Below are 26,933 nucleotides of genomic sequence, written 5' to 3' on the forward strand. Positions count from 1 at the left end.
CTCAATTGAAGCGTCCAAAAATAAGTCATGCTAATCACTATGTTTAAGGACTAATCATTATCATTAATATAATATTAGTAAAAATTAAGCTAATTAGGGTTTAAATTTAAAAAATTAGGCTGTGAATCTATAGTGGGAATCCCTCTCTTGTATCCAAGTCCATCTCATCATTTGTATTATTCAATTTGAGTGGTACATTCAGTTCAATTTTTAGAGCATACTTTGCAACTAAAATTGCAACTAAAATAGGCTGTGAATCTATAGTGGGAATCCCTCTCTTGCATCCAAGTCCATCTCATTCATTTGTATTACTCAATTTGGGAGGTTTTCACTACATTCAGTTCATTTTTAGAGCGTACTTTACAACTATATTCTCTTTATCAGCTTGAAATCAATCATTGTACCAAAAATTAGAGATGAATCTTGTAAAAGAGTACATACACTACCTTAGAGACTTGTCACAATCTCATGGTAAGACCCTTTCATGGCATCAAACATTGGGAAGTTTATTGGGCAAGAGTTCAATCCTTGGGAAACTTATCATGGAAAAATACATGTGCATAAGCATCAAAAGAACACTATCATGAGCATGCTCAAACCCTAAGTGCGTGAGATGACCATAGCACACGACATGGAATCCACACTAAAAGCATCAAAGGAAGCATTAAAGCACCAACCATCGAGTGGCAAAAAGAAGAAGGATGTCCATGCCAAAGAAGTTGTCAAAGAGTCGAGAGTCAAGCCAAAGAGAAAAGGCTAAGAGCCAAGAAGCAGTCAATAAGGTGAAGAAGGACACGACATCGAATTGAAGAACAAAGGAAGCAACAAGGGAGCTTCATCAAGAAAAATCAAGGAGATCTCAAGCCCAGCAAGAGCACTAAGTAACATCGAGCTACCACCATTACCCTAGCCATCTGTTGTAAAAAAGGGGTCACCATATGAGTAGACACCCATATTATCATCTTGTTTGTTGTGTGTATCTACCCGACCACTTGAGAGTAGCCAATTGAGCACCTAGAGGGGGTAATGATTGTTGTAACTCATACCCGACAACTTGCGAGTAGCTAGTGGAGCACCCAAGGGGGGTAATGCTTGTTGTAACTCACTGTGAGAGCTAAAGAGTAACCAAGCCAAAGAGCCTCTAAGTTAGAAATGAGGGGGGTGATGATGACATGTTGTAAACCTCATCCGACCACCTTGAGTAGCCCAAATATTTGGCACCAAGGGGTGGTGTTGAGAAATATGGTGCCAAAGGGCACAAGGAAGAGGTAGGGAGTGAGTTGAGTAAGCCAAGAAAGTGCAAAGCATAGCATGCAACCACATGAGCAAAGGGATATATCCCACATCGATGTACAAGCCCACGGGTGTACCTCATTATATAAAAGGGGGTCATTTCAAGAAATGAAATCATATCACTTGAACATATCTCAAGACTCTCTATGAGTACAAGTCTTAATCTTGTAACCTAATTATGCTTGAGTCTATTGTACACACTCATCATCATGAGTAAACTTAGATTACACCTACCTTAGATTAATTCACTCTAATCACATTATATTAAGTATAGAGTTAGTGCTAATCATCTTTCTCATGCACATGATATCCATGGATTTTAATATGATTGTCTAATAAAGTACTTGTTGGCAGATGTACTTTATGCTCCAAATGTTATAAAGAACCTCGTTTCTGTTGGACAGATGGTTGAGCACGGTCTGCAAGTGAGATTTAATCCTCAATAATGTTTTGTGGAAGACTTCAAAAATCAGTGTCGCTTGGTTATAAAGGGTAACATAAAGGGCAAGATGTTTACTTTGTCAAAGGTAAAGACAGCCATGTTTACTCAAATATTAGGTGTCATTGCAGATATTGACATATGCACAAGTGCATTAGTCATGTAAATATACAACAACTAAAGTCTATGCATGTCTAAAATATTGTTGCAAGTTTGCCAAAGTCTAAGGTTGATGGTATCTCGGGGGTATCACTCATAAATATGTAAGCATAGCACGTGGGTTCCACAGAAGGGTTTTGTAAAATCCTTTTTTAACACATTCTTTTACATACATAAGGGTATCATTTAAAGGTGGTATTTATAGATTGAATAGAAAAAAGGTGTGTTTTAATGAAAAATTTATAGATAAAGTGTTTTTTAATTAGGCCTTGAACGCATGTTATATATAGAGTTTACATATAGTGAACTACCCCAGGATGGTATGCATAAGGTATGTGAAGCATGTTAGCTTGGTAAGTAGGCCAAACATGCCATCCCATATGAAAAGCATATTAGTGCAATGCCATTAGATGTTATACATTCAAATGTATGGGGACCAACTAAGACTGTAACATTTAGATGCAGGTTTGTTGAAGTTTAAGGTTGATGGTATGCATAAGGCATGTGAAGCATGCTAGCTTAGTAAGCAGGCCAAACATGCTATCCCACATGAAAAACATGTTAGTGTAAGGCCATTAGATGTTTTACATTCAGATGTTGGGGACTAACCAAGACTGCAACAATTGTAAGTTGCAGGTATTATATTACATTCATTAATGATTACACTAGGAAAGTGTGGGTTTATTTCATGAAGGAGAGAAGTGACATTTGCTCAGAGATTTAAAGTCTTGGTCGAGAAGGAAAAAGTCACAATTAACTGAGGGGAGATTCAACCCATTCTTGTGTCGACGGTGACCTCTACTCTATTCTCCAACTCATTTGTTTATTTTATTTGGTTTATTAAGTAAGGTTAATGTTTTAATTTGCGCAAGTATATGTTATGGTCTAAATTTTGTGTTGAGAAATTAGAATTTCCTTCTCCAAATATGTTAAAGTCTTGCCAGATTTTCTTATATATGAGGATAAGGTGAAGCTCTAACCATAATTTTCTTTTATAGGTAATGCAAGAACAAGGTGAGGTTTCTCTTGTTTTCTTGCTTCAAGAGAATACATCTAATTAATGTAGAGACACAAGTATTGATATGCAGGGAAAATTCTCGGTTACCAAATGTCTACTAGTTTAGGTGTTGAGAATAGATAAATACATAGGTGTTGATATGCAGGGAAAATTCTCGGTTACCAAATGTCTACTAGTTTAGGTGTTGAGAATAGATAAATACATAGGTGAATCCAAGCATAAGAGGTTTGGGTAAAAACATAAGTGCCTATGAAACCAACTGTGCTGCATAGTAGCTTTAATGCATGATACTTGGTAGTAAAAGACACATTAGCGCGTGAGAAATAATAATAATGATCTAAATGGAGATAAACCTATATCTCTAAAAAATGTAAAGGTCTTATACAACTAAGTTAAAATCATTTTAAAGTATTTACAAGTGAAAGGAATAATGAAGGCCTCAAATATAGAATTTACAGATATATTTTTAATTTTTTTAAAGATGCGTGCTAAATACACTCTACCCTCGTTTTCTTTTTGCACATTGTGACACATTAATGTTGTAGAGAGATGGTCACACATATAAGGAATGACGATCACGGTGAGAGGATGCTCTAGTTGTTGGAATTAAGGTTAGGATTTCAATAATGCACACACACAAGATAGGGAAGCTTGAGAGCACACAAACTCACTAGAATAGAATGAACAAATGTGTGTGCCAGATGATACAAAAGATAAGTACACACCCCAAAATGAGTAGATAAGAGGAGGTGTACATACACACAAGGGAAAAAACCTCCTAGTGAGGGAAAAAATGCCCCGATGGTCCTAAGTGTATTCACACACATCACTACCATATAATGCTACAAATCTCCCCTGGAGTAATGATGTGAACATGTACAGGGTATGGCCAATCAATCTTGAAAAGGCAGTAATTTACGAAAAGCTTCAAACTTTTCACGAGGAAGAGCCTTCATGAATAAATCTACCATGTTGTCATGTGTAGGCACATAGAGTAAGTTGATCTTTGATGTAGAGAGTGTTTGCCTGACATAGTGGTAATGCACCTCAATGTGCTTAGTGCAATCATGAAACATTGGGTTCCTCGCAACTGCTAATGCGCTCCGGCTGTGTCAGTGAAAATGGTAGTGCTAGATGACTGTCCAACACCCAAATCAGCCATAAGGCGTCTGAGCCACACACACTCAACTGTAGCTGTAAAAGCTACCTTGTACTCAGCTTCACAGCAGCTCTGCTGGAAGTGGCCACTCTAGGGTGCTTCTTGCTGAGCCATGATATACATGAATCACCAAGGCAAAAGCAAAACCCACTAGTGGACACTCATGTGTCATAACATCTAGCCCAATCTGAATCACTAAAAGCATGCAGCTGTGACTCACCCCCCCTTTGGATAAAAAAATCCAAAATACTAAGTGCCCTGCAAATAGCAAAAAACCCACTTGACAGCCTGCCAATACTTGGTACCTGGGCTATGGATAAATCTGCTCAATTGTGAGACTGCATACTGTATATCTGGCCTCGTGTTGCATACATAAAGAAGGGATCCAATAGATTGCTGCTGATACAAACTAGCATCAAAAGAGTCTCCTCCATCTTGAAGATTAAGTCGAGTACCTGTCTCCATAGGTGTAGCTACAGGTTTATAGTCTTCAAGATTAAACCTCTTCTATAGCTTCTGTGTATATTTAGATTGTAGCATAACAATGCCATCATTGCACTGCATAAACTTGTTGAGATATCGAGCTCGTCTAGTGAGGCGGTGGCCACTGATGACTCGCCTGGGGGATAGGCTCCACACTTACACCACTGGCATGGTTGGTGAGATCTTGGGTGATATGCGGCCAGTGAGATGACAGGCTGTGTGACAGCCATTCTAGAGACTGGCATAGTTATAGCACCAGCTCATTTAGTCGGGTTCACACTATAGAGAACCCGTGTATGTATTGGTTGAGTACCTTTCATATTGTGTGTACTCTTATTCTTGTATATGGTGTGTTGAGTGTTGAGTAGAGAAGAAGAAGATTTTCAGCCTCTTACCTTGTGTGTTCTCTATTAGGGTTTTGTGAGTGTGTGTGTGTGCTTGCAAGAGCTCAAGCTCTCTTTCCCCCTGCATCTTTTCATGGTATCAGAGCCTGGTTTGTGCTAAGGGCTGAGCTATAAGCAAAGGAACCACAGGAAGCGGTACGAGGGTAAGAGCTTCAACTACTCTTCCCTACTGTGTTGGTGACTACACCCTTGTCGGGAGCTCTACGGGAGCTCTACGGGAGGCACCGACAACGATCTCTGATTGAGGAGCTTTCTTCGCGGGAGTAAAGCTATAGGGCAACTATATGTCCTATTGGACTGCAATTTTCGGGCCGAAAATGTGTTTCGGGCGCGTCTGGACCTCCGTTTTTCAGAAAGCACGCGATTTCAAGCATTGCGGGTAAGTCATCGATTCTCTGCAGAACTCTGTTTTAAGCACTGCAGGAAGACAGATTGATTGTGCAGACACTGTGAGTGCTGCAAAGAGGTCTACAGTTGCCATTGGGTGTATGTATGCACATTGAAGTCACTGGTTGTGACATTTGAGAGTACTACAGTACCGCTGTGCAGAAAATACAGCAGTTTGTGCAGAAAAACCAGAGTGCAGTTTCTAGTAAAGTTGTGTGTTTGGCAAGATGTCAAATGATGGGATAACTCAGATTGTGGCTGAGAAGCTGGATAAGAATAACTTCCATGCTTGGAGGTTCAGGTTGACGAATTTCCTGATGGGAAAAGGCTATTGGGACTACATAGAAGGTGAGCATGAAGAGGCACCGGAGATACCGGATATAAATCCGACTGCTGCAGATGTGAGAGAGTTTAAAGACTGGAACCAAGGAGCCAGGAAGGTTATGTATTGGCTTTCTATTAGTATACAGGACACCATGATTGGGCACATTCAGGATGCCAAGTCCCCCAAGGAGGCGTGGGACACCTTGGTAAAGCTTTATGAAACAAATACCAAGGCACGCAAGATACAGTTGAAGAATGAACTTCATACTGTGGAGAAAAAGAGCATGTCTGTGAATGACTATGCGTTGAAGATAAAGGGTATTGTGGAATCCCTTGCATCTATTGGTGTGTCAGTAGGATGATGATGACAACGTGGAAGTCTGTCGACGTGGTCTCGAGCCACAATACAAGGCATTCAAGACGTCTATTCAGACTCGGGAAAACATTCCCAACTTTACAGATTTGGTGTCTATGCTGATTATCGAAGAGAAGAACTTGGGTGAAGACCAACAGTCTTCACAAAGCAAAAATAATTTAGAGCAATAGGCCTTCTACACGAGTTCAGGAAGAGGACGAGGTAGAGGAGGCCGTGGACGCGGTCAAGGAGGTGGCCGAACAGGTAATTAGAATTATGGCCAGCACAGCAGCAACAACAACAGTCCCAGAATCAACAACAACAACAACACGCAGGTGGAAGAGGCAAATTCAGAGGCAGGGGGAGTCAAAGAGGTCGTGGAAATTAGCAAAGGCAATATAATGATGCACGTGAATGCTATTATTGTGGTAAGCCTGGACATGTGCAGTCAGAATGTTATAAGAAGCAGGCTGACATGCAAAATGGGAAAGTGCAACAAAACAACTATGCATCCTCAAGCAGAAATAATGAGGATAATGAAAGGTTGTTTGTTATGCAGCATGTTGTGAGTGCCATGTCTGAAAATGTTGATGTAGCACAAAAAGATAATGTATGGTATGTGGATTCAGGCGCTTCGAACCACATGACGAGTCATGGGGAGTGGTTCAAGGAGATGAAAAACCCGGAAAGACCAGGTTTTGTGGAAACAGGGGATGACACTGCTCATCCAATTGCCCATGTTGGAGATGTGCCATTGTCTATGCAGGATGGCAAAGTGAAGTACCTTGCAGATGTACTTCATGTACCGAACATAACAAAGAATCTGGTTTCAGTTGGCCAGATGATTGAGCAGGGGTTGCAGGTTCGCTTTAACCCTGATGGATGTTATGTTGAAGATTTTAAAGACAAGTGCAGGTTGGTTGCAAAAGGCAACAGAGTGGGCAGAATGTTTACATTAAATGTAGACATGCCTGAAATGAGTGCTGCGATGTTTGCAAATGGTTCAGGAGTTGTTGCAGACACAGACATATGGCATAAAAGAATTGGACATGTAAATGTGCAGAGATTGAAGTCTATGCAGACAAAAGGAATTGTGACAGGGCTGCCAAAATTTAAAGTGGAAGGTATGCAGAAAATATGTGAAGCATGCCAATTTGGGAAGCAAACAAAGAATGTGTTTCCGCGTAATAGATATGTGAGCAGAAATGCACTAGATATTGTGCATTCACATGTATGGGATCCTACGAAGACCATATCTATGGGAGGCTGCAGGTATTATGTGACTTTCATTGATGACCACACAAGGAAAGTGTGGGTATATTTCATGAAGGAGAAGAGTGAGGTGTTCACTCACTTTCAGAATTTCAGAGTTTTAGTTGAAAAGCAAACAAAGAAATATGTAAAGTGCCTAAGGTCAGATGGAGGGGGAGAGTACTTCTCCAATGAGTTCTCTGAATTTTTGAAGAAGAATGGTATTCAGAGACAGTTTATATGCAGATACACTCCGCAGCAAAATGGAGTTGCTGAGCGGAAAAACAGGCACATTGCTGAGATTGCGCGAGCGTTGATGGAAGAGAAGAATATGCCGCATTGCTATTGGGCTGAGACTGTTTCTACAGCAGTATACATCATGAACAGGACTCCAACTGCAGCCATACATGATGTAACTCCAGAGGAGAGGTTTACTGGCAGAAAACTAGATTTGTCTCATCTGAAAGTCTTTGGATGCATTGCATATGTGCATGTGCCAGATGAGCTGAGAACTAAGCTAGATCCGAAAGCTGAAAAATGTGTGTTTATTGGATATTCCCTTGAGCAAAAGGGATACAGGTGTTATAACCCTGTTACACGTGAGTTGAGGGTAAGCAGGGATGTTGTCTTTGATGAGATGAGCAGCTCGTATGCTGCTGAAAAAGAAGCTGTTGGGGCTGATGTGAGTGGAAGTGTGGTTGCACAGAATGCAGGTCAGCAATCACAGTCTTTGAGTGGACCAGGAGAGTCCTCATCTAGTGGGTCTGTTGATAGACCATGGAGTGGCAGGCTGCGTCATAATACCAGCCCTGCAAATGTGATTACTACATCACGTAAAGGAAAAGAGAAAGTGGTTGAGCCCCTTGGTATGCTTGACATTTCTGCAGGGCATTCTCATGTTGATGGAGAGTCTAGTGGCTTAGATATGAGCCTTGATGAGGAGCTTGGGATCCCAGCTATGAGAACACTTGGTGTAAAGAAGGCTATGGAAGCCATGAATGAAAAGCTGCGAAGATCTGGGAGAGTGAAGAACCCTGTGCAGAGGTTTACTTATGATGGTTATGTGGCACATCACTATGCATATATGGCAAAGGTTGTGCAGGTTGTTGAGCCCACATGCATTGATGAGGCTGTTGGAAATGTGTGTTGGGAGAAAGCTATGGATGAGGAGATGGATGCACTATATGGAAATGAAACTTGGGATTTAATGCAATTTCCTGAAGGCAAGAAAGCCATTGGATGCAAGTGGGTGTACAAAGTTAAACATAACAGTGATGGAAGCATAAACAGGTACAAGGCTAGATTGGTAGCCAAAGGATATGTGCAGACATATGGGATTGATTATGAGGAAACTTTCAGCCCAGTTGCCAAGATGGCAACGGTGAGAGTTGTGATAGCAGTGGCTGCATCAAAGCAATGGTCTTTACATCAGATGGATGTAAAGAATGCATTCTTGCATGGGGATTTGCAAGAAGAGGTGTATATGTTGTAGCCACCTGGTTATGAGGATGTGGGTCACCCCGAGCATATTTGCAGGTTGAAGAAAGCCTTGTATGGCTTAAAGCAAGCACCAAGAGCATGGTCTGACAAGATTTCTGAATATCTTGTCACTATTGGCTTTCATGTAGCCAATGCAGATTTCTCATTGTATGTGAGACATGGTGATAGAGAGGTTGTGCTTGTTGTCATCTATGTAGATGACTTGATCATTACGGGGGACCATGATGCAGAGATCTTTGATGTAAAGATCTTGCTTAGACAGAAGTTCAAGATGAAGGATCTGGGGGAGCTCAGATATTTCTTGGGCATTGAGGTGATTAGGTCACCACATGGTATTGGATTACTGCAGAGACAGTATGGCTTGGAATGCTGTCCAAGTATGGTATGACAGGCTGTAAGCCTATTTCTGTGCCATTGGATCAGAATGGCAAGTTGAGTACAGATTCAGGAGAAATCTTGGAGCATCCTACTATGTACAGGAGCATAGTAGGAAGTTTGATCTACATGACGATCACCAGACCAGATTTGAGTTATGCTGTTGGGTTGGTGAGTCAGTTTATGCAGGTTCCACGGAAACCGCATTTGGATGCAGTGAGATGCATACTAAGGTATGTGAAGTCTACTTTGCATTGTGGACTATTCTATGAGACTGGGATAGAGATATGTGTACATGGGTACACAGATGCTGATTGGGCTGGTAGTATCTCAGATAGAAGATCTACCAGTGGCTTCATGTTTTTTTTGGGGAGTGCTGCTATGACTTGGAGCAGCAAGAAGCAGCCTACGGTTGCTCTATCGAGTACAAAGGCCGAGTACAGAGGAGCTGCTATGGCAGCATGTGAGGTAGCTTGGTTGAGGAAGCTACTTGCAGATTTGGGTCTATGAGTGGATAGACAAGTTGTCATTTTCTGTGACAACATTAGCAGTATACAGTTGGCCAGGAATCCAGTCTTTCATGCTCGTACGAAGCACATAGAGGTCCCCTACCACTTCGTCAGAGAGAAGGTCTTAGCAGGAGACCTTGACCTTGTTTATGTCAGCACAGAGGATCAGGTAGCTGACATCTTCACCAAAGCATTGGGTACAGAGAAGCTTCGCAGATTCAAGGCTTCGCTTGGTGTACATGAGATGGAGTTGAGCTCGAGGGGGAGTGTTGAGATATCGAGCTCGTCTAGTGAGGCGGTGGCCACTGATGACCCGCCTGGGGGATAGGCCCCACACTTACACCACTGGCATGGTTGGTGAGATCTTGGGTGATATGCGGCCAGTGAGATGACAGGCTGTGTGACAGCCATTCTAGAGACTGGCATAGTTATAGCGCCAGCTCATTTAGTTGGGTTCACACTATAGAGAACCCGTGTATGTATTGGTTGAGTACCTTTCATATTGTGTGTACTCTTATTCTTGTATATGGTGTGTTGAGTGTTGAGTAGAGAAGAAGAAGATTTTCAGCCTCTCACCTTGTGTGTTCTCTATTAGGGTTTTGTGAGTGTGTGTATGTGTGCTTGCAAGAGCTCAAGCTCTCTTCCCCCCTGCATCTTTTCAAAACTGAATCCCCAAATAATAATGCAAGGGTCCCAAATTTGACATCTCAAATGATGATTGCAAATCAGCCCTTAAAGGCTGAAATCTGATTTATATTGGGTCCCATGATGAGTGAGTAGCATGTCATCAACATATAGAACGATGACCAAAAATGTGTCCTTACTCCTCTTCACATGAAGGGTACTCTTTGTTGGACTTTGCAAAAATCATTTGCAACCAAGTATGCATGAATCTTCTTATACCATGCTCTAGGAGCCTACTTAAGGCTATAAAGAGCCTTTTTCAACTTGCATACTTTAGACTCTTCCCCTTTCACATCAAAACCAGGAGGCTGCAATACATACACCTCCTCATGTAAATCACCATTCAAGAATGCAGTCTTAATGTCCAAGTGATGTACATTCCACCCATGATGTGCTGCCAAAGCAACGAGACACCTAATGGTGGTCATACGAGATGTGGTGGGTGCAAAGGTCTCATCATAATGAATGCCCTTTTACTGGGCATACCCCTTTGGAACAAGTCTGGCCTCATAGCGATCAATGCTCCCATCTACTTTGCATTTTAACTTGTAAACCCACTTAGTATCAATGGCCTTCTTGCCATGAGGTATATCTGTCAAATACCAGGTGTCATTCTTGAGTATAGAGTTATACTCATCCTGCATAGCATGCATCCAATGATCATCATCCTGCATAGCATGCATCCAATGATCATCATCCTATGCTTCCTCAAAGGAAATAGATTCCTTCTCATTACATAAAGTAGAATTGAGAACATGATCCACATAAGAATAATCTGCATGATGAGAACCTGTACGAGTTCTACTAGGTAAAGGAGTTGCTAACTTGCTATTCCTCAATGTTGCACAAGCCATTTTGGCATACGCCTAGATTCTTCTATGGTTGCTCTCTTCTCATCCACTACATCCTCAATAATCGCCTCATCAAAAAGCTGACTTGCAGACTAATTTTGCACTTGCAAAGGCTGAATTTCAGCACTTAGCTAAGCATTCAATTACTCTACATATGGCTGCCGTCCATTAAACAAAGGTAGGAGTGAATCAAACATGTCCTATGAGCATACATTCTACTGTTAAGTTATCCACAAAGCATTTAAAAAAAAGATAATAAGGGCCTAGTTGGCATAAACCAAGGCTTGGCACTCACATGTAGCACCAAATCAATGGGAACAAGCCACGATGGGGAGATAATGAAGTAAATAAAGGTTGTGTAAATGGTTAAAAGCTGGATGAAGTAATCTATGGAGGAGCGTGACAGATGATCTCATATATAACGGATGACCTTATATATATTAGGTTAGAGCTCACATAGGATAAAGAGAGATGGTCACACACCTTAAAAGGAATGACGATCACGGTGAGTAGATGATCTAGTTATAGTTAGAGCATTTAAAAAAAGATGCCCTTATATATATCAAAAAAAGCTTTGTTTTTCCACATTTGCGACAAATTAATGTAGGTGAGAGCTCACATAGGATAAAGAGAGATGGTCACACACGTTGTCAGGCACTTTTTTGATGAGGTTTTTTTCAGCATATGTACATACGCATGCATGGGTTCTTAAATAAATGTTTGCCCATTTCCTTTGGTCAGACAACTACATGGGGCCCACAGGTGTACACGCGCGAGCATAGGCATAATCATGGTTTTTTGTTATTAATAGAATTCAAGTTCTTTTGATGAAATAAAATGGGGTGATTGGCGTGTTTAGCGTCTTCAAGAAGCTTTCGGCGGATTCAATGGGTGAGGTCAGCATGTGCGCATGGATGGTGTCACGGGGTCAGAAGAGTCGAATCTCGCACGCGATCACTTATAGCCACAGCTAGTTTGGTTTTTTTCGACACATTATGCGGAAAGGTCATCTCACGAGGTGAGAGGGTGGAGCCCATGTCACGCGGTTTCAGGTCTACTAATGATAAAAGTGGAGAAATAATGCAAAAAAAGACGATTGACAGGCGTGCGGGATGACACAAAAAGACTGCCGACATGATGTGGATCGTTTTTGGCTCATTATTGGCTCATCGGGTGTCCGTTTTGGATTAAACGAAAGCCCAAGGTGCCCAAGGATAAAAGGGGAGTTTGGAAACTTAAAAGAGTGTGAATGCTGCAGGAAAAGGGAGGAGAGTTGCTGATCTTTGGAGGAGAGGAAGTCACTACAGCAAAATGGTCATTTTTGGAGCTTAAATTGCTTCTAATTCGTCATCCGAGGTCGGATTTGAGCGCTCCGATAGTGTAGCGGGGGGTTTTTGGCCATTCTCGATGCAATGGTGCAGTCTTTTATGTCCAAAAATGACTCCTTTTCTTGCTGTTAATAGGTCCTTTGAATTTGTGTGAGTGTACACTCCGCCTCTCCACCGGCTATGTCTCTTCTAGTGTAAAGAAACCGTTGTACATGATCTATTAATTATATTTGGGTAGTGTATTGCAAGAGTTGCAGAGCTATTAAAGGATTTCTTGCCCCCATTTGTGGATTTATATGTGTGTGTGTGATTCAAAGAGTGTGTGGGTAGAGTGAGTATAGAGGCATATCCGGTGTTCTACTTTTTTGCCCCACATCTCTTTTGGTGCTCCCACTGAGGAACGCCTCCAAGTACCTTCAGGTTGCAGATTACAAGTTACAGGTAAACTTACAGGTGTGCAGGTACCCAATTGCTACTTGGGCCTATGTTACAGGTGGTTCTGTAGGCTTGATGCTATATGGTTCTGTAGGCTTGATGCTATATGGTCTTTGGGCTTGGCCAGTCGTATGTGGAGCGTTGACTCCTCTGGCTTTGTGGATGCCCATATGTATGCAGTGTGGATATGTATTCTATTATCAGAAATTGCAGCCATTGTGAGAGTCGTGAGGTTTTGAAGAAGCTGGTGGGTACCGAGCGTGGCGTAGGACCCACTGGTGGATTAGGTACTGGAGCGATCCCTCAAGCACCCCCTCGGCATTGACTGATGTATGGACATGAGGTCTCAGTGATAGACAGATTTGCTAGGATAGTGCTATGTTGATGCATTAGCCTTTGTGACAATTTGCTATTGATATTGGAGTGGTTTTGCTTCCCTTTACTTGGCTGGTTTTTTGGTTATTATGGCCTTATACTACCGTTATGCTGCCAAAATTCTGGTAGAATCAGAGGATAATTAGCCAGTTGTGCCTTCTTAGGAGCTGCATGGTTTGCTTTCAATGAGTAATCACAATGGACCTCAATTTACTCCTTTCCATTTTACACAAAGAATCCAGATAAATGTTCATGTGGACAGGAAGATTTTTTTCCAGCAGCGCATGGTCTTTATGTTTGGGCCAGAAAGACTTAGAGAGAGAATGGAAGCTCCTTTTCCCGTTGTGATTCCAATGATTAACTACAAAAACTCATTTGATGTGCATGTGTTTATCCTCTTCTAAAGCTTGAGATACATCGGAGTTTTCTGGGGATTGAGTCAGTAGAGAGTTTTGGTTTTCTCGCACCTGTGTTAGAGGGGGTTTTAAAAGCGTAGAAATTTGGGTAGCAATGGCTTTCCCTTATCCAAATTTCATGGAAGAAGTGATGAGAATGTGGAAGAGTTCTTGGAGAATATGGAGGTTGCATGCATAAGCAACCATGTTCAGACACCCACTCAAATGCATAAGCAACCATGTTCAGACACCCACTCAAATGTTACGCCTCTTGCAAATCTGTTTGAAGGGTGATGCACGGAACTGGTTGCAGAGGGCTGATCCACCTATGCCATTAACATGGGATAATCTCAGACAGGCTTTAGCAACACAATTTGTGAAGGTGGAAGATCCAAACAAAGTCTGGCATGAAATCCAAGGATTGAGACAAAGAGAAGCAGAGCCCATTGATGATTATATCAAGAAGTTTTCTTTTTCATGGGATAGCTTGTGTCAAGCCTTGCAGCCAGAAGGGGCCCCGCCAGATATGATGAAGAAGGACGGGTTCTTGGCTGGCCTCAAAGAAAACCTGCGTTGGAGGGTATAGAGTTGAAGAAGCCGAGAACATATGAGGATGCATTAGAGGTGGCAAGGAACAAGGAGTGGAAATTGAAAAGATTAACTCAGTTGGTAGTGAACTCACTACCTGGGGTGTCAGAGATGAAGCAAATGGATTCCATGCAAAATCGGGTTCCAGAAGAGGTTCATCCTGCAAATGTGGTTCCAGTCGCTACTCAAGTTGTGCCAGTAATGGTCACTACTGCAGCGCAAGATGATGGGCTAAGGCAAGACATGAGGCAAGTGGTCCATTTAATGAAGAATCTCAGCCTAAACATGCTAGGTAATGTGGGAAATAATCGAGGCCGTATGAGGTTTGCCAACCAACCACTAGGAGGTGAAGGACAACCAAAGAATGGTGTTGGGAGAGAGCAATGGTAGGGTCTGGAGGTAGATGCCCACATGTTATAACTGTGGAGAGCTTGGCCACATCAGCCCACAATGTGATAAATCACCACAAGAATGGGTGGAGACATGTATCCATTGCCTGCACAGTTGCCGAATAGGTCAAATGATCATGGCATTGAGATTAAGGGAGAGGCAAGACCCAGTGGACTGACCAAGGAGGACAAAGGAAAGACAAAAGTGTTAAGTGTGGTCACCTTGGAGAAGGCAGCAATGCTGGAGGATACATTAGTGATGCCTATTGGGAAGAGGACCACAGAGGATAAAGAAGGAATAAATGGCGCAGGTCCTAGTAGGAAGAAGGGAAAGAGCCATGAAGGCGAGGATGTCAAGGCCAAGAGGAAAAAAAGGGCTCGTCTCGCCAGTTTCATGTTATAGATTTTCCACTAAGGGATGGGCAATTAAGCTATAGTTTGAAGGAGGATCTGACAGGTAGAAAAGCAGATGTTACTTTTGGGCAGCTCATAGATATGGTGCCTAAGCTAAAGCGACAGTGGAAGAGAATGGTTAGCCCAATAAAGGAAGAGCCAAAGAGAGGTTCAGTGAAGGTGTTGTCGATGGATGAGCTACTAGATATTTGTCCAGTAGTCGATGTGTGGCACAGAAGGAAGAATTTGGGACAAGGTTATGTTGTGGCAGGGCCAAAATATATGTCATAACACATTCATGCGTTGAGAGGATGGGTCTTATAGTAGCTGGGGTGTCAAAGCTTTTGAATCAGGTTGGCAAACCATCAGAAGGTGAAGTGTTTGGGTGTTGTAAAGAACTTAGAAGTGGAGGCATATGAAGTGAAGGCAGTGGTTGATTTTCATGTGATGCCAGCTGGGTTGGGAGCATATCCTATTATATTAGGCAGACCATGGTTACGTGTAGTGGGAGCCGTTCAAGATTGGAGGCATGGTACCATTAGCCTTTGTGGAAAGACAGATGCCAAGAAGCTATATGATATGGACACAAGAAAACCATAGGGGGAAGTTTATGAAGATGAGGATGAGTCTAGTGATGAAGACTCTCCTACAGTGTCTGAGGTGGACAGTGACAGTTCTACCAGTAGCGATGAAGAGGTTGATGTTGCATTTCTTCTGATGGACAAAGAACTCTCCTACAGTGTCTGAGGTGGACAGTGACAGTTCTGCCAGTAGCGATGAAGAGGTTGATGTTGCATTTCTTCTGATGGACAAAGAACTCCATGAGTTTGGTTTAGTTGCATTTGCAAACGAGGTTGAAGAAGGGCCTTATGAAGTAATTAAAGGGCTGATGCAACCCAAGGTGGAGTTGTCAAAGAAGCAAGAGTTGATGATAAAAATGATTAGTGGAGACCTCTCAGCAGCTGTGGAGAAGGAGAAATATTTGCACATGCTGGCTAGTTTTCCTGGTTTGTTCATTACTTCATATGAAGAGATCAGAGGGTTCAAAGGAGAAGAAATGCATATAGAGCTAAAAGAAGGTGCTAAGCCAGTGCGGCAAAGGATAAGAAGAATGGGTCGAGAGCAAATGGAAGCCTTGCGGGAACAGGTAGAAAAGCTATTGAGACGGGAGGGTTCATATGCCCAGTGGAGACCACTGAATGGGTAGCCCAAGTGGTGGTTACCCCAAAACTCGGGGGGGTCACTATATGTAAATCCTCTATATCACGTGCGTTCAAGGCCTATTTAAAAAGTCCCTTATCTGTGAATTTTTTAGTGAATATAATGTATCCTTTCCTATTCAAATCTGTAAATTTTTTTTAAAATACAATAAATAAATCCCCTCTGTAAATATATTTCTGTAAGTTTTAAATATTTAAAATGTCCTTCTATTGAACCCACGTGATACTTACATATTTATACGAGTGACCCCCCCGAGCCCCAAAAAAGGATGGAAGGTGGAGGATTTGTGTATATTTTAAGCCCTTGAATGTAGCCACTAAGAAGGACCCATACCCTCTTCCTTTCATTGATCAGATCTTGGATTCAGTTGGCCAGCCATGAGCGGTACAGTGTATGCGATGGTTTCTCTGGCTATTTCCAGCTTAAAATTGCTCCTCAAGATCAGAAGAAGACTTCATTTATCACGCCATGGGGCTGTTTTTGTTATACAGTGTTGCCGTTTGGGTTGTCAAATGGCCCAGCTCATTATCAAAAAAGGGCAAATTGGGTACTTTCACCATTCATTGGCAGTTGTGTGAAGGATTTCATCGATGATTTTTGTGTTTAACAGACGGGCTGAGAATTGTGAGAAGTTGGAGATTGTATTGAAGCGTTATGATGAGTGTGGTGGTCAACTCAATCCTAAAAAGTGCTTCTTTGCGCAGCCAAGAGTCAAGTTATTGGGCCATATGGTGTCAGAAAATGGAATTGAGGCAGATCCAGATAAGGTAAAGGCGATCATTCTTCTTTCATCGCCCAAAGATAATAAGCAGGTGGCTACCTTTGTGCAAAAGGTGAAGTATATGGCAAGGTTTATTCCATTGTCCTCACAACTTCTTTATCCATTACAACAAGTGGCAAAGCATGATTCATTTCAATGGGATGACAAGTGTGAAGTAGTGTTTCAAAAGGTGAAGGAGGTGTTAGGGGGGCTGCTAGCCATGTAGGCTCTTGATTGGGAACAAGTGTTTTATATAAATCCCTCAGTAGGGGATGATGCCATTGGAGCAATGTTGTTGCAGAAGGGAAAGAGGAGCCTGTATATGAGGCCAGTGTATTGTGCGAGCCGAGTGAAGTTGGTGGCAGAAAGAAGATTGTCGGAAGTAGAGCTAGTAATGGCCAGTGTGATATTTGCCTATCGACGCTTTCATCCATTACTTGCTCCCATGAGCTTTTGTTTTCTTGACAAGTTATGCTCTTTTGCCACAGTTAATTAATGGCGTTAACATGTCAAATGCGGTCAAGAAATGGGTAATTGAGCTGCAAGAATTTGAGTTCTCTTTTCTGGTAGAAGACAGTACAAGAGCTACCCTAGATGATTTGTTGACTTACAAGGAGAATCCTCTTTTAGTTAAGGAAGAGGTGGTTAAAAGGGTAGTTGAAGAAGTGCCACAGATTAGCGATGCACATGTTCTTTTCTTTGATGGCTCATACAGAAAGAGCCATGATGCGGCTTCAGGAGGTATAGCACTATATGATCCAGAGGGGAAGCTAGTATTCAAGAGAGGGTTCAAATTGGATGCTCACAGTAACAATAAGGCTGAATATGCTACTTTGGAAGCCGCATTACACATTTGTTTGAAGCATGGAATTAGAAGGTTGAGCATAAAAGGTGATGCCTTGTTGGTAGTAAAGCAAGTGTTGGGTGTGTGGACGAGTAAGAACACCTCATTGAAGAAGATGTGCTTCAGGATCAAAAGTCTACTGAAGAAGTTTGAGGCATGGAGCATTAGACATATTGAGCGTGCTCTCAATGAGGAAGCACATGCGGCCGCCCAAAGCATGATTGGCGAGGTGTTTGTTCTTAAGGTTGATCTGCCACTTTATCAAGGTCGAGAAAGTCTAGTGCAGGAGGAGGAGTTTCTGCTTACAAGAATCATTTCAAAGGACATTCAGAAGTCTAAGAAGTATGGTTTTATGCGTAGAGCTTCTAAGTACAAATTGATTGGTGAAGTCTTGTACATGAAAGGGGCTGATCTAGTGTTGAGACGTGTACCCTAGAAGGAGGAGCTTTATAGAGTGTTGGAAGAAAATCATGAAGGCGCATGTGGCGGCCATTTTGCTCTCAAGATCACCTTGAATAAGATCTTGCAAGAGGGGTATGTATGGCCTAGTTTTCAAAAGGATGTTCACCATTAGTGTAGGTCTTGCAAAAGATGTCAATCATTTGGAAAGAGAGTGTTGAAGCTAGAGCTACAAAAAACCATTCTAGCCTTTGATGTATTCGAAAAGTGGGGAATTGATGCAGCAGGCCCGTTACCTATCACAAGTAGAGGCAAAAGCTATATCTTGAATGCAGTGGACTATCTCTCTAGATGGGCAGAGGCTAAGGCAGTAAGGCAAATCACTACCAAGGATGTCGCAAAGTTTGTGTACGAGGACATCTGTTGTTGCAAGTTTGGGGTACCACTAGAGCTTCTCTCTGATCAAGGGCCAGGGTTTAGAGCTAAACTGTTAGATTTCTTATGCGAGAAGATGAAGATTAGGCACAAGTATACTACTTCTTATTATCCACAGTGTAATGGCCTGAATGAAAGATTTAATGGGGAGCTGGTGCAGATTCTGGCCAAGGTGACAGAGCATCAAGGCAAAAATGGGATTTGGAGTTGCCTAGTGCATTATGGGCTTATCGTACTTCGGTGAAGACAGGTAGAGGGTTTACTCCATATCATTTATGGAAAGGAGGCATTATTGCCAGTGGAAGTCGATTTGCCTGCAGTAAAGCTGTTAGAAAAGTTACTGGGGCATTCCAATGATGCATTCAAGGGGAGGCTTTTACATCTGCAAGAGGTTCAGCTGGATAGGGTGAGAGCTGTGGAGCATTATGAGCAGATGCAAGACAAGGCTTTGGCAAAGATAAATGGCAAAGATAAATGAAAGGCTCAAAAGCAAGGGTATCAAGAAAGATGACTTGGTTTTGCGCTATAATAGTAAGCTTGACAAAACCTTCGAGAAGAAGTTTCAAATCAAATGGGAAGGTCCCTTCAAAGTCATGGACTGTTTTGAAAACGGCACATACCAACTGGCTGATTTGGATGGTACGCCACATGCCTCAAGGATGAACGGTTTACGACTGAAGATTTATCATGCAAGGCTGATGATGGTGCAGAAGAATGAGGAGTCTGGCAATGACACAGAGTTTTTGAAGGATGTTGCAAATGTAAAGTGGAGTGTGGCAAGTTGGAAAAAGAGATGGCATGTGCTATGGAACTCTCAGATGCCTAGAAAGTTTCAGGTTTTTTTGTGGAAGGTTTGTATAAGGGCACTTCCTATGCGGTATAAGATGCAGAAAAGAAACATACATAGCTAGTGGTGTATGCCCCAGATGCAAGTCTTTCTTTAGAGAGTGGTAAGCATCTGTTTTGCGACTGCCCTTCCCTAAGAAGCACTTGGAGCAAAATGACGATGAGGTGGATACAGAAGGGATTAAATTTACAATTTTTTTGGGAGGATTGGCTTCTTGGGAAATGGACAATTAATGAGATGAATGCAGTGGACTGGATTTTAACATTATTAGAGCTTGCATCTTATGGGAGTTTGGACCAGCAGAAATGAGAGTGTAGAGGACTGCAGGATTCTGAGTTGATGTATAAATGCATTTGCATGTGTTGGTCTTTCTTTAATGTAAATAAAATCTGGTCTTTGGAGTCACGGATGTGCTGATTCAAAACTTACAGAGGAATATCTCATAATGATGCCCCCTTTATATTGGCTGAGCTTCTTGCATACTTGGGGTTACTCCCTAATGTGGACTTGCTAGATTGAGAAGAAAAGGCCCCGCAGATTTGGGCCCAAAACAACACACAGATGGTACCGTAAGGAAAAGCAAGTGGATCACACATTTGTGGCTTTTATTGAGAACCCGGTTGGCACAATACCTACTGTTAAGGTGCGCTACTGAGGCTACGATGGAGGCTTGTTTACTCTGCTGGGATATTAAATTTCTTGGGATCAATCCAGTTTTTTATGTGAAGATGATAGATAGGATTTCCTTCGAAACGAGAGCAAGAAAGGAGTAGAGTAGTGTGGATGTGGGGTATTAGAGGTTGTGAAAAAGTCAGGTGTGGGTGTGATATATGTTGTTGGTGTCTGACTTTCAATAGGTCTTAAAGGATCGATACCACTTTGGTATATGTGTGTGTATGTGTGAAAATAGGCCTAATAGGATCCATAGCGATTTGGTCTCATAGGTCATTTTATGGTCTTCCTGCGCATATGTTTACATATGTATATAGCACTCGCCATGCTACCCTAAAAGTTGTCTAGCGAGCAACTCTCCCTTTCCGGCCCAGAAGGGAGGGAGACACTCATGGCATAAAGTGATTCGAATTGGAGTTTATTTGGCGTGATATATAGTCAGCTCATGCTCTGTAAGCTTGCTTGCTAGGTCATGCTCTGTAAGGTTGCTGCGTTATTACTTGTGTTCTTTTTGGAATTAATAAGAGTCCTCGTCTCCTTTTGTTTCTTCACTGTCTTTCGCTTTTAGGGCACTCTAACTGTACTCTAACATGTACTGCAGAGCTAGCTAGGTTTGTATTCTTCATAAAAAAAAGAGGGCCGGCGATTTTGCAAATTTTGGTGTGTAGTAGCATCTATATCTATAATCATCTAATGGAAGGGTGCACGGGCTAGCATGAAGGTGAGGGCATGATGAGTAGGCTCACATCGACTAAACTCCAGCTGAACTGTTACACGCAACAAAAAGTCAGCATGTGTGATGCACTTAGCGTGGGCAACATCAAGGCGGACTGCTGGGACAAAGATTTTCTCGCACAGAATCACTGATTTCTTGCATTGCCAAGGCAAACCAAGTAGAATTAATTAAGCCTTTCACTCAATTATAAAATAAGAGTCTCTTCCATAGTACAGCAGCAGCAGAGAGCTGACCTTATAATTCATTCACATAGCCATTAAGCAGTGTCTATATAATTGGACACTATAAGCGTCTGCCGCCGCACATTCACTAATTAGACTCAGTAGGCAATTTCTTTGGATTTATGTGTCTTCCTCATTCGAGGGAATAATTAAGCGTGCCTGTCTTCTGAGGCCGTTGCCATATGCTCTTCTTCAAACAGCAGCAACAGCCACACGTATGATCTCTTCAAACAGCAGCAACAGCCACACGTGATGAAGGCATCGAGCTGGGTGATGCGTCAGCGAGCTGTAGCATGGGCGCACAGGAGCTGGAGACTACGTCTGTGGTTGGCAGTGGCACTACAACGTTGTTGCCATGGTGGAAGAGCCTGGCCAGCGAGCTGCGGCCCGTATACATAGGAAGATGATGGCGATCAGTACTCTTCTTACGCGGCCACTGCAGCTGAAGATCACGTGCTGCAGCAGCAGCAGCAGCACCAAGAAAACTGGGCTGTGATGCCCTAATTCCATGTTCACGATGCTCCGCAAGGAAGGGGTGGCGAAGCAGCCGGTGGGCGGTCCATCGGGCTTCGGGGTCCGGCCTCAAGCACTTGAGCACAAAATCTTTGCAGGTAGGGGAGAGAGATAAGGGAAGGCAAGGGGCCTCCCCGTGAACAACCTGCCGCACCAGCGCCTCCACACCACGGCCCCAAGGTGGACATCCGGCCTGCAACATCTCCACCACCGTGCACCCAAAGCTCCACACATCGGAGGCCGGAGAGGGGCCCCTCTTCGGGCCGAGCTCGGGTGCCATGTGGGAGAGGGTGCCCCTGGTGGCGCCTTCCGGCGGCCGTCCACCAACTAAGCTGCCCACCTTGCCCTGCCCTGCACACCTCCTGCTGATGCCAAAATCTGCAAGCTTTACATCTCGCTTCTCAGCAATATCATGCACACCGGTACTCGACGGCCCCAGCAAGACATTAGCGCACTTCACGTCGCCGTGCACGATGCCTTGCGCGTGAAGAAAGTCCAGGCCTTTTAAGATGGCCCTGGCAAAGACCCTTGCCTCCGATTCCAGCAGACAGCCCTGCTCCTGCACCAGCCCTTCTAGGCTCCCGCCCGCCATGTACTCCAAGAACACCCTCTTCACCTCTTGGCCGTCCACGCTGCTGCTCTCGCAGCCCAGCCACTTGATGAGGTTAGGGCAGCCGCCTGCTGCATCATCCTGCAAGCTCTGCAGGATGGCCACCTCGTTCTCCACGTCCTCCCTCCGCGCCAAGGTGTCGCAGAGCACCGTCTTCACCGCCAATTGGCGTCCCGAGGTGGAGTCCACAGCCAGGTGCACCGTGCCACACCCACCCTTCCCCAGCAGCCTCACCGTCTCCCATCCGCCAACAACCACAGAGGAGGAGTTCACCATCGCGACGACGACAAGGTTCGACGACAATCAAGAAACAAAACCCTCCCGGGTTTTATATGCATTTTAGGCCGCGTGAAAAGCAGTCCGCGTGCAGCCTACGTGGCAATTCTCTTTGCTCCGGAGTTTTTAAAAGCAGCCCACGCCATCCTTCTTTTCACCACACAGCATACACGCAATATTGATTCCGTGCTACATGTGAGTGCCAAGCTTTGGTTTATGCCATCTTTTTTTAAATGCTCTAAGGATAACTAGATCATCTTCTCCACCGTGATCGTCGTTCCTTCTAACGTGTGTGACCATCTCTCTTTATCCTATGTGAGCCCACGCCACACAGCCTTTATTTACTCATATACTCAATATTGATTCTGTGCTACATGTGAGTGCCATATATATATAAGGTCATCTGTCATATATGAGATCATCCGTCACGCTCCTCTCGTATAGATTACTTCATCCAGCTTTTAACCATTTACACAGCCTTTACTTACTTCATTATATCCCCATCGTGGCTTGTTCCCATTGATTTGGTGTGCTACATGTGAGTGCCAAGCTTTGGTTTATTTCAACTAGGCCCTTATTATCTTCTTCTTTTTCTAATGCTCTAAGGATAACTAGTTCATCCTCTCACCTTGATTGCCGTTCCTTCTTATAACGTGTGTGACAATCTCTCTTTATCCTATGTGAGCTCTAACCTACATTAATGTGTCGCAATGTGCAAAAAGAAAATGAGGGTAGAGTGTATTTAGCATACATTGTAAGTTTTTTTTTAAATATCTATAAATTCTATATTTGAGGGCTTCATTATTTAGCATATTCCACCCACGATGAAAACATAATCCTCCACTCATTCTTCACCTACATCCAAAATAATATTAGTCAGTGCACACAACTGATAAAACACACTAATCCTAACCATATCAGAGCACACATCTTGATTAAACACATTAATCTAGTAAATGATATAAATATAAGGTGCATCCAAATAAAATATCTCGAAATAAACTAATGGGTGTTTCCATAGTGATTATGACTAACAATCCCTCTTGCTCGGGTTCCAATTGACCTTAATTGTGTGGCTCGTAAGAGTGCATGAGATTGATAAGTTAATTAATTATTTTAAATAACAAATATTTATTCTTATTCATTGAATAGATAAAATTTATTTATTTTATAGAGTTGTGTTTTATCCCTCCTTGCGAGGTGAGCTTTGTAGCCATATGGCGTTTTCTCATTAACTAATAGAAGGATCTTTTTTCCGGAAAAAAAAAAAAAAAAGAGGGGTTCAACAGAAGGGGAACTTTTTAAAACTCTTTTTTAACACATTTTTTAAATACACAAGGGTACCATTTAAAGGGGGTATTTACAGATTGAATAGAAAAAGGGTTTACTTTATTCATGAAAAATTTATAGATACGGGGTTTTTAAATTAGGCCTTGAACGCACGTGATATAGAGAGTTTACATATAGTGAAGCCCCCGAGTTGGTGGCGTCAACAGGACGGTTCTTGAAAGTCACAAGATACTTAACATAAGTGTTTCTCGTGCATGTAGGGGTGGTGTCATGGTCAATAATAGTCACACAAGATGTTCTCCACCAACGGTTTAGGAGGTTGTTCTGAGGTAAAATGAGATGGTGGAGGTCCTCTAAAGATCTCAAAATATTAATATGAAAAGAGTTATGAATAAGCCAAGTAGAAGGTAGCTCCAATTTATATGCATTATCATTAATCTTTGCTTTATCTGAAAGGTCCATAAAATCTAGGAGCTAACTTAACTATAGGGTTGGTATCCATAGATTTAAGTCTCCTTTTCTCAATACCAAGAAGCACATAATCACCTTCATGAAATATAACATGTTTGCGTTTACGATTTGCCTACTTCATGTATTTCCCTTGAGCTTTTTGAATATTCAACTTTACCAGCTCATGAATTCGGTTAATGTCTCTAAAAAAGGAATCTACAGTCTCTATAGAATGTGAAATTCTATGAGGCAATAACAATGCATGTGACCATGTCTTGACTATATGGCTTCATGGAAAGCACCATGTTCCTGGCAGTCGTCAGTGGTCCATATTAATCATTTGATTTTATGATAATGAAAGCTTGAAATTTTGATTACTAATCAATTTTCCATAATTATTATTGGTTTTCCTGATATATTTGACTATATGTAATGGACCTCATAGTGATTATGTAATGGACCTCATAGTGATTATGAGGTTGGCCACCATGTCAAATCCACTTGATTATGAGGTATTGACAATTGATAGGATATAATACATGCATTCATACTAACAAAGAGTATGCTAAATTCCTACATTATTTTGTTATATAGAGTCAGAACATATGCTAATGTAGTAGTGGAACTAAATGGGAATGGTCAAAAAGCTAAGAGATTACTTTAGAAGTGTTTCTCAAGAGAAGTAAATATATTAGAAGGAAAAACCAACTAAATGGCATTGGTAAAAAAGCTAAGAACTTCCTTTAGAAGTGCTACTCAAGAGAAGTAAATACATTAAAAGGGAAAACCAACTATATATGAGAAGTAATCTTATATGAAAACTTGCTTTAGAAGTGTTGCTCAAGAGAAGTAAATATATTAAAAGAAAAAACCAACTAATGTCCCAAAAGGATGTATACCAACAAAGTCGTACGTCCAAAGCTGGCCATCTTAGAAAGGAACCACAACATATTATAGGGGAAATCAAGTCCCATCATTTCCAAAAAAGGAGGAAAAGATTTTTAAAGTGCTCTTTAAACTAGATAGAGCTAACATTAGTTGAGAGCTTCTTATAAATACATTTACTTTTTCTATGATTTGTATAATACTCTTTGATCTAGCTAGAGCTAACAGTAGTTGAGAGCTTCTTTTAAATACATTTACGTTTTCTATGATTTCGTACTTTGAATTTTAATATATGGTCCATCCTCGGACCTATGCAATGAAATGCAAAGTAAGTGCATCATAAACCTTTAAGTAGCCATGTGAGCCACTACTTTTCTAGGCAACCTCTTCGATTTGAACCTATTCATAGGTGGGTGTTGCTAAAGAGTTTTTAAATTTCAAGTGCCAATGCATTTGCATGGGTTAAAACAATTTAGGAGTACCTAATGCATGCGCTTGAAAGGTGCAAGCACCTATATATGCTTCCAATTAAGGTACTAGTCTACTCTTCAGTGATGATTAGTTCCTCCTACGGGGGGTACCTAAGTTTAAACTAGATACAAAGATGTTTTACCTGTAAGGATATGTCAACCGTTCTAATCTCTCTTTCTCCTCTTGATTCACATCTGGATCCTAGGATAAGTCAACCTTTCTAATATTTCTTTTTCCTCTTGATTCACATCCAGATCCTAGAGATTATCCTAGGAGCCTATCTGTTAGATCTTATTCTAGAAGAGGCGACTCTTATTCAGTACATTAGGGTAATCTAGGTGCTTTTCCTTGAATTCCCTTGTACTAGTCTATGCCAAGAAGTCTCTAGGTGACAACTTAGGATTAAGAAGAGTTTCCAAATTCCTAGAGGGTAATATGACTCATTCTTTTGAGCTATGAGGTATAGATAGCACTATCGCCCCTCATGAATTCCATAAGTAACCATCCGAGCTACTATCAGAGATAAAAGATAAAAGACATTGGTAGTCCAAGGACATATTCTCTAGCATACTAAGGAGAAATGGCGCATCCTCTACAGATAAGGGGTTTTTAAATTAGGCCTTGAACGCACGTGATATAGAGAGTTTACATATAGTGAACCCCCGAGTTGGCGTCGTCAAACAGGATGTGAATGCACATGATATAGAGAGTTTACATATAGTGAACCCCCGAGTTGGCATCGTCAAACAGGATGGTTCTTGAAAGTCACAAGATACTTAACATAAGTGTTTCTTGTGCATGTAGGGGTGGTGTCATGGTCAATAATAGTCACACAAGATGTTCTTTTCCACCAACGGTTTAGGAGGTTGTTCTAAGGTAAAATGAGATGGTGGAGGTCCTCTAAAAGATCTCAAAATATTAATATGAATAAGCCAAGTAGAAGGTAGCTCCAATTTATATGCATTATCATTAATCTTTGCTTTATCTTGAAAGGTCCATAAAATCTAGGAGCTAACTTAACTATAGGGTTGGTATCCATAGATTTAAGTCTTCTTTTCTCAATAACAAGAAGCACATATTCACCTTCATGAAATATAACATGTTTGCATTTACGATTTGCAATGCTCTTTGATCTAGCTAGAGCTAACAGTAGTTGAGAGATTCTTTTAAATACATTTACGTTTTCTATGATGTCGTACTTTGAATTTT

The 26,933-nt window shown here is 41.9% G+C and overlaps 1 protein-coding gene across 1 annotated transcript; it reads right to left on the minus strand.

The window, feature by feature from the left end:
- Positions 1 to 21,455: 21,455 nt before the first annotated feature.
- LOC147638866 (mitogen-activated protein kinase kinase kinase ANP1-like) lies at positions 21,456 to 22,628 on the minus strand. Its single transcript, XM_086784025.1, has one exon. The coding sequence runs from the start codon at positions 22,626 to 22,628 to the stop codon at positions 21,456 to 21,458; it is 1,173 nt and encodes a 390-aa protein (XP_086640151.1).
- Between the last annotated feature and the right edge of the window lie 4,305 nt (positions 22,629 to 26,933).

This window comes from Cibotium barometz, chromosome 4 (genome assembly GCF_041138505.1).
Source record: "Cibotium barometz isolate CiBa-2024 chromosome 4, ASM4113850v1, whole genome shotgun sequence".
NCBI lineage: Eukaryota > Viridiplantae > Streptophyta > Polypodiopsida > Cyatheales > Cibotiaceae > Cibotium > Cibotium barometz.

Coding starts and splice junctions, on each gene's coding strand:
- LOC147638866 (XM_086784025.1), bottom strand. CDS start 22,628: ATGGTGAACTCCTCCTCTGTGGTTGTTGGCGGATGGGAGACGGTGAGG.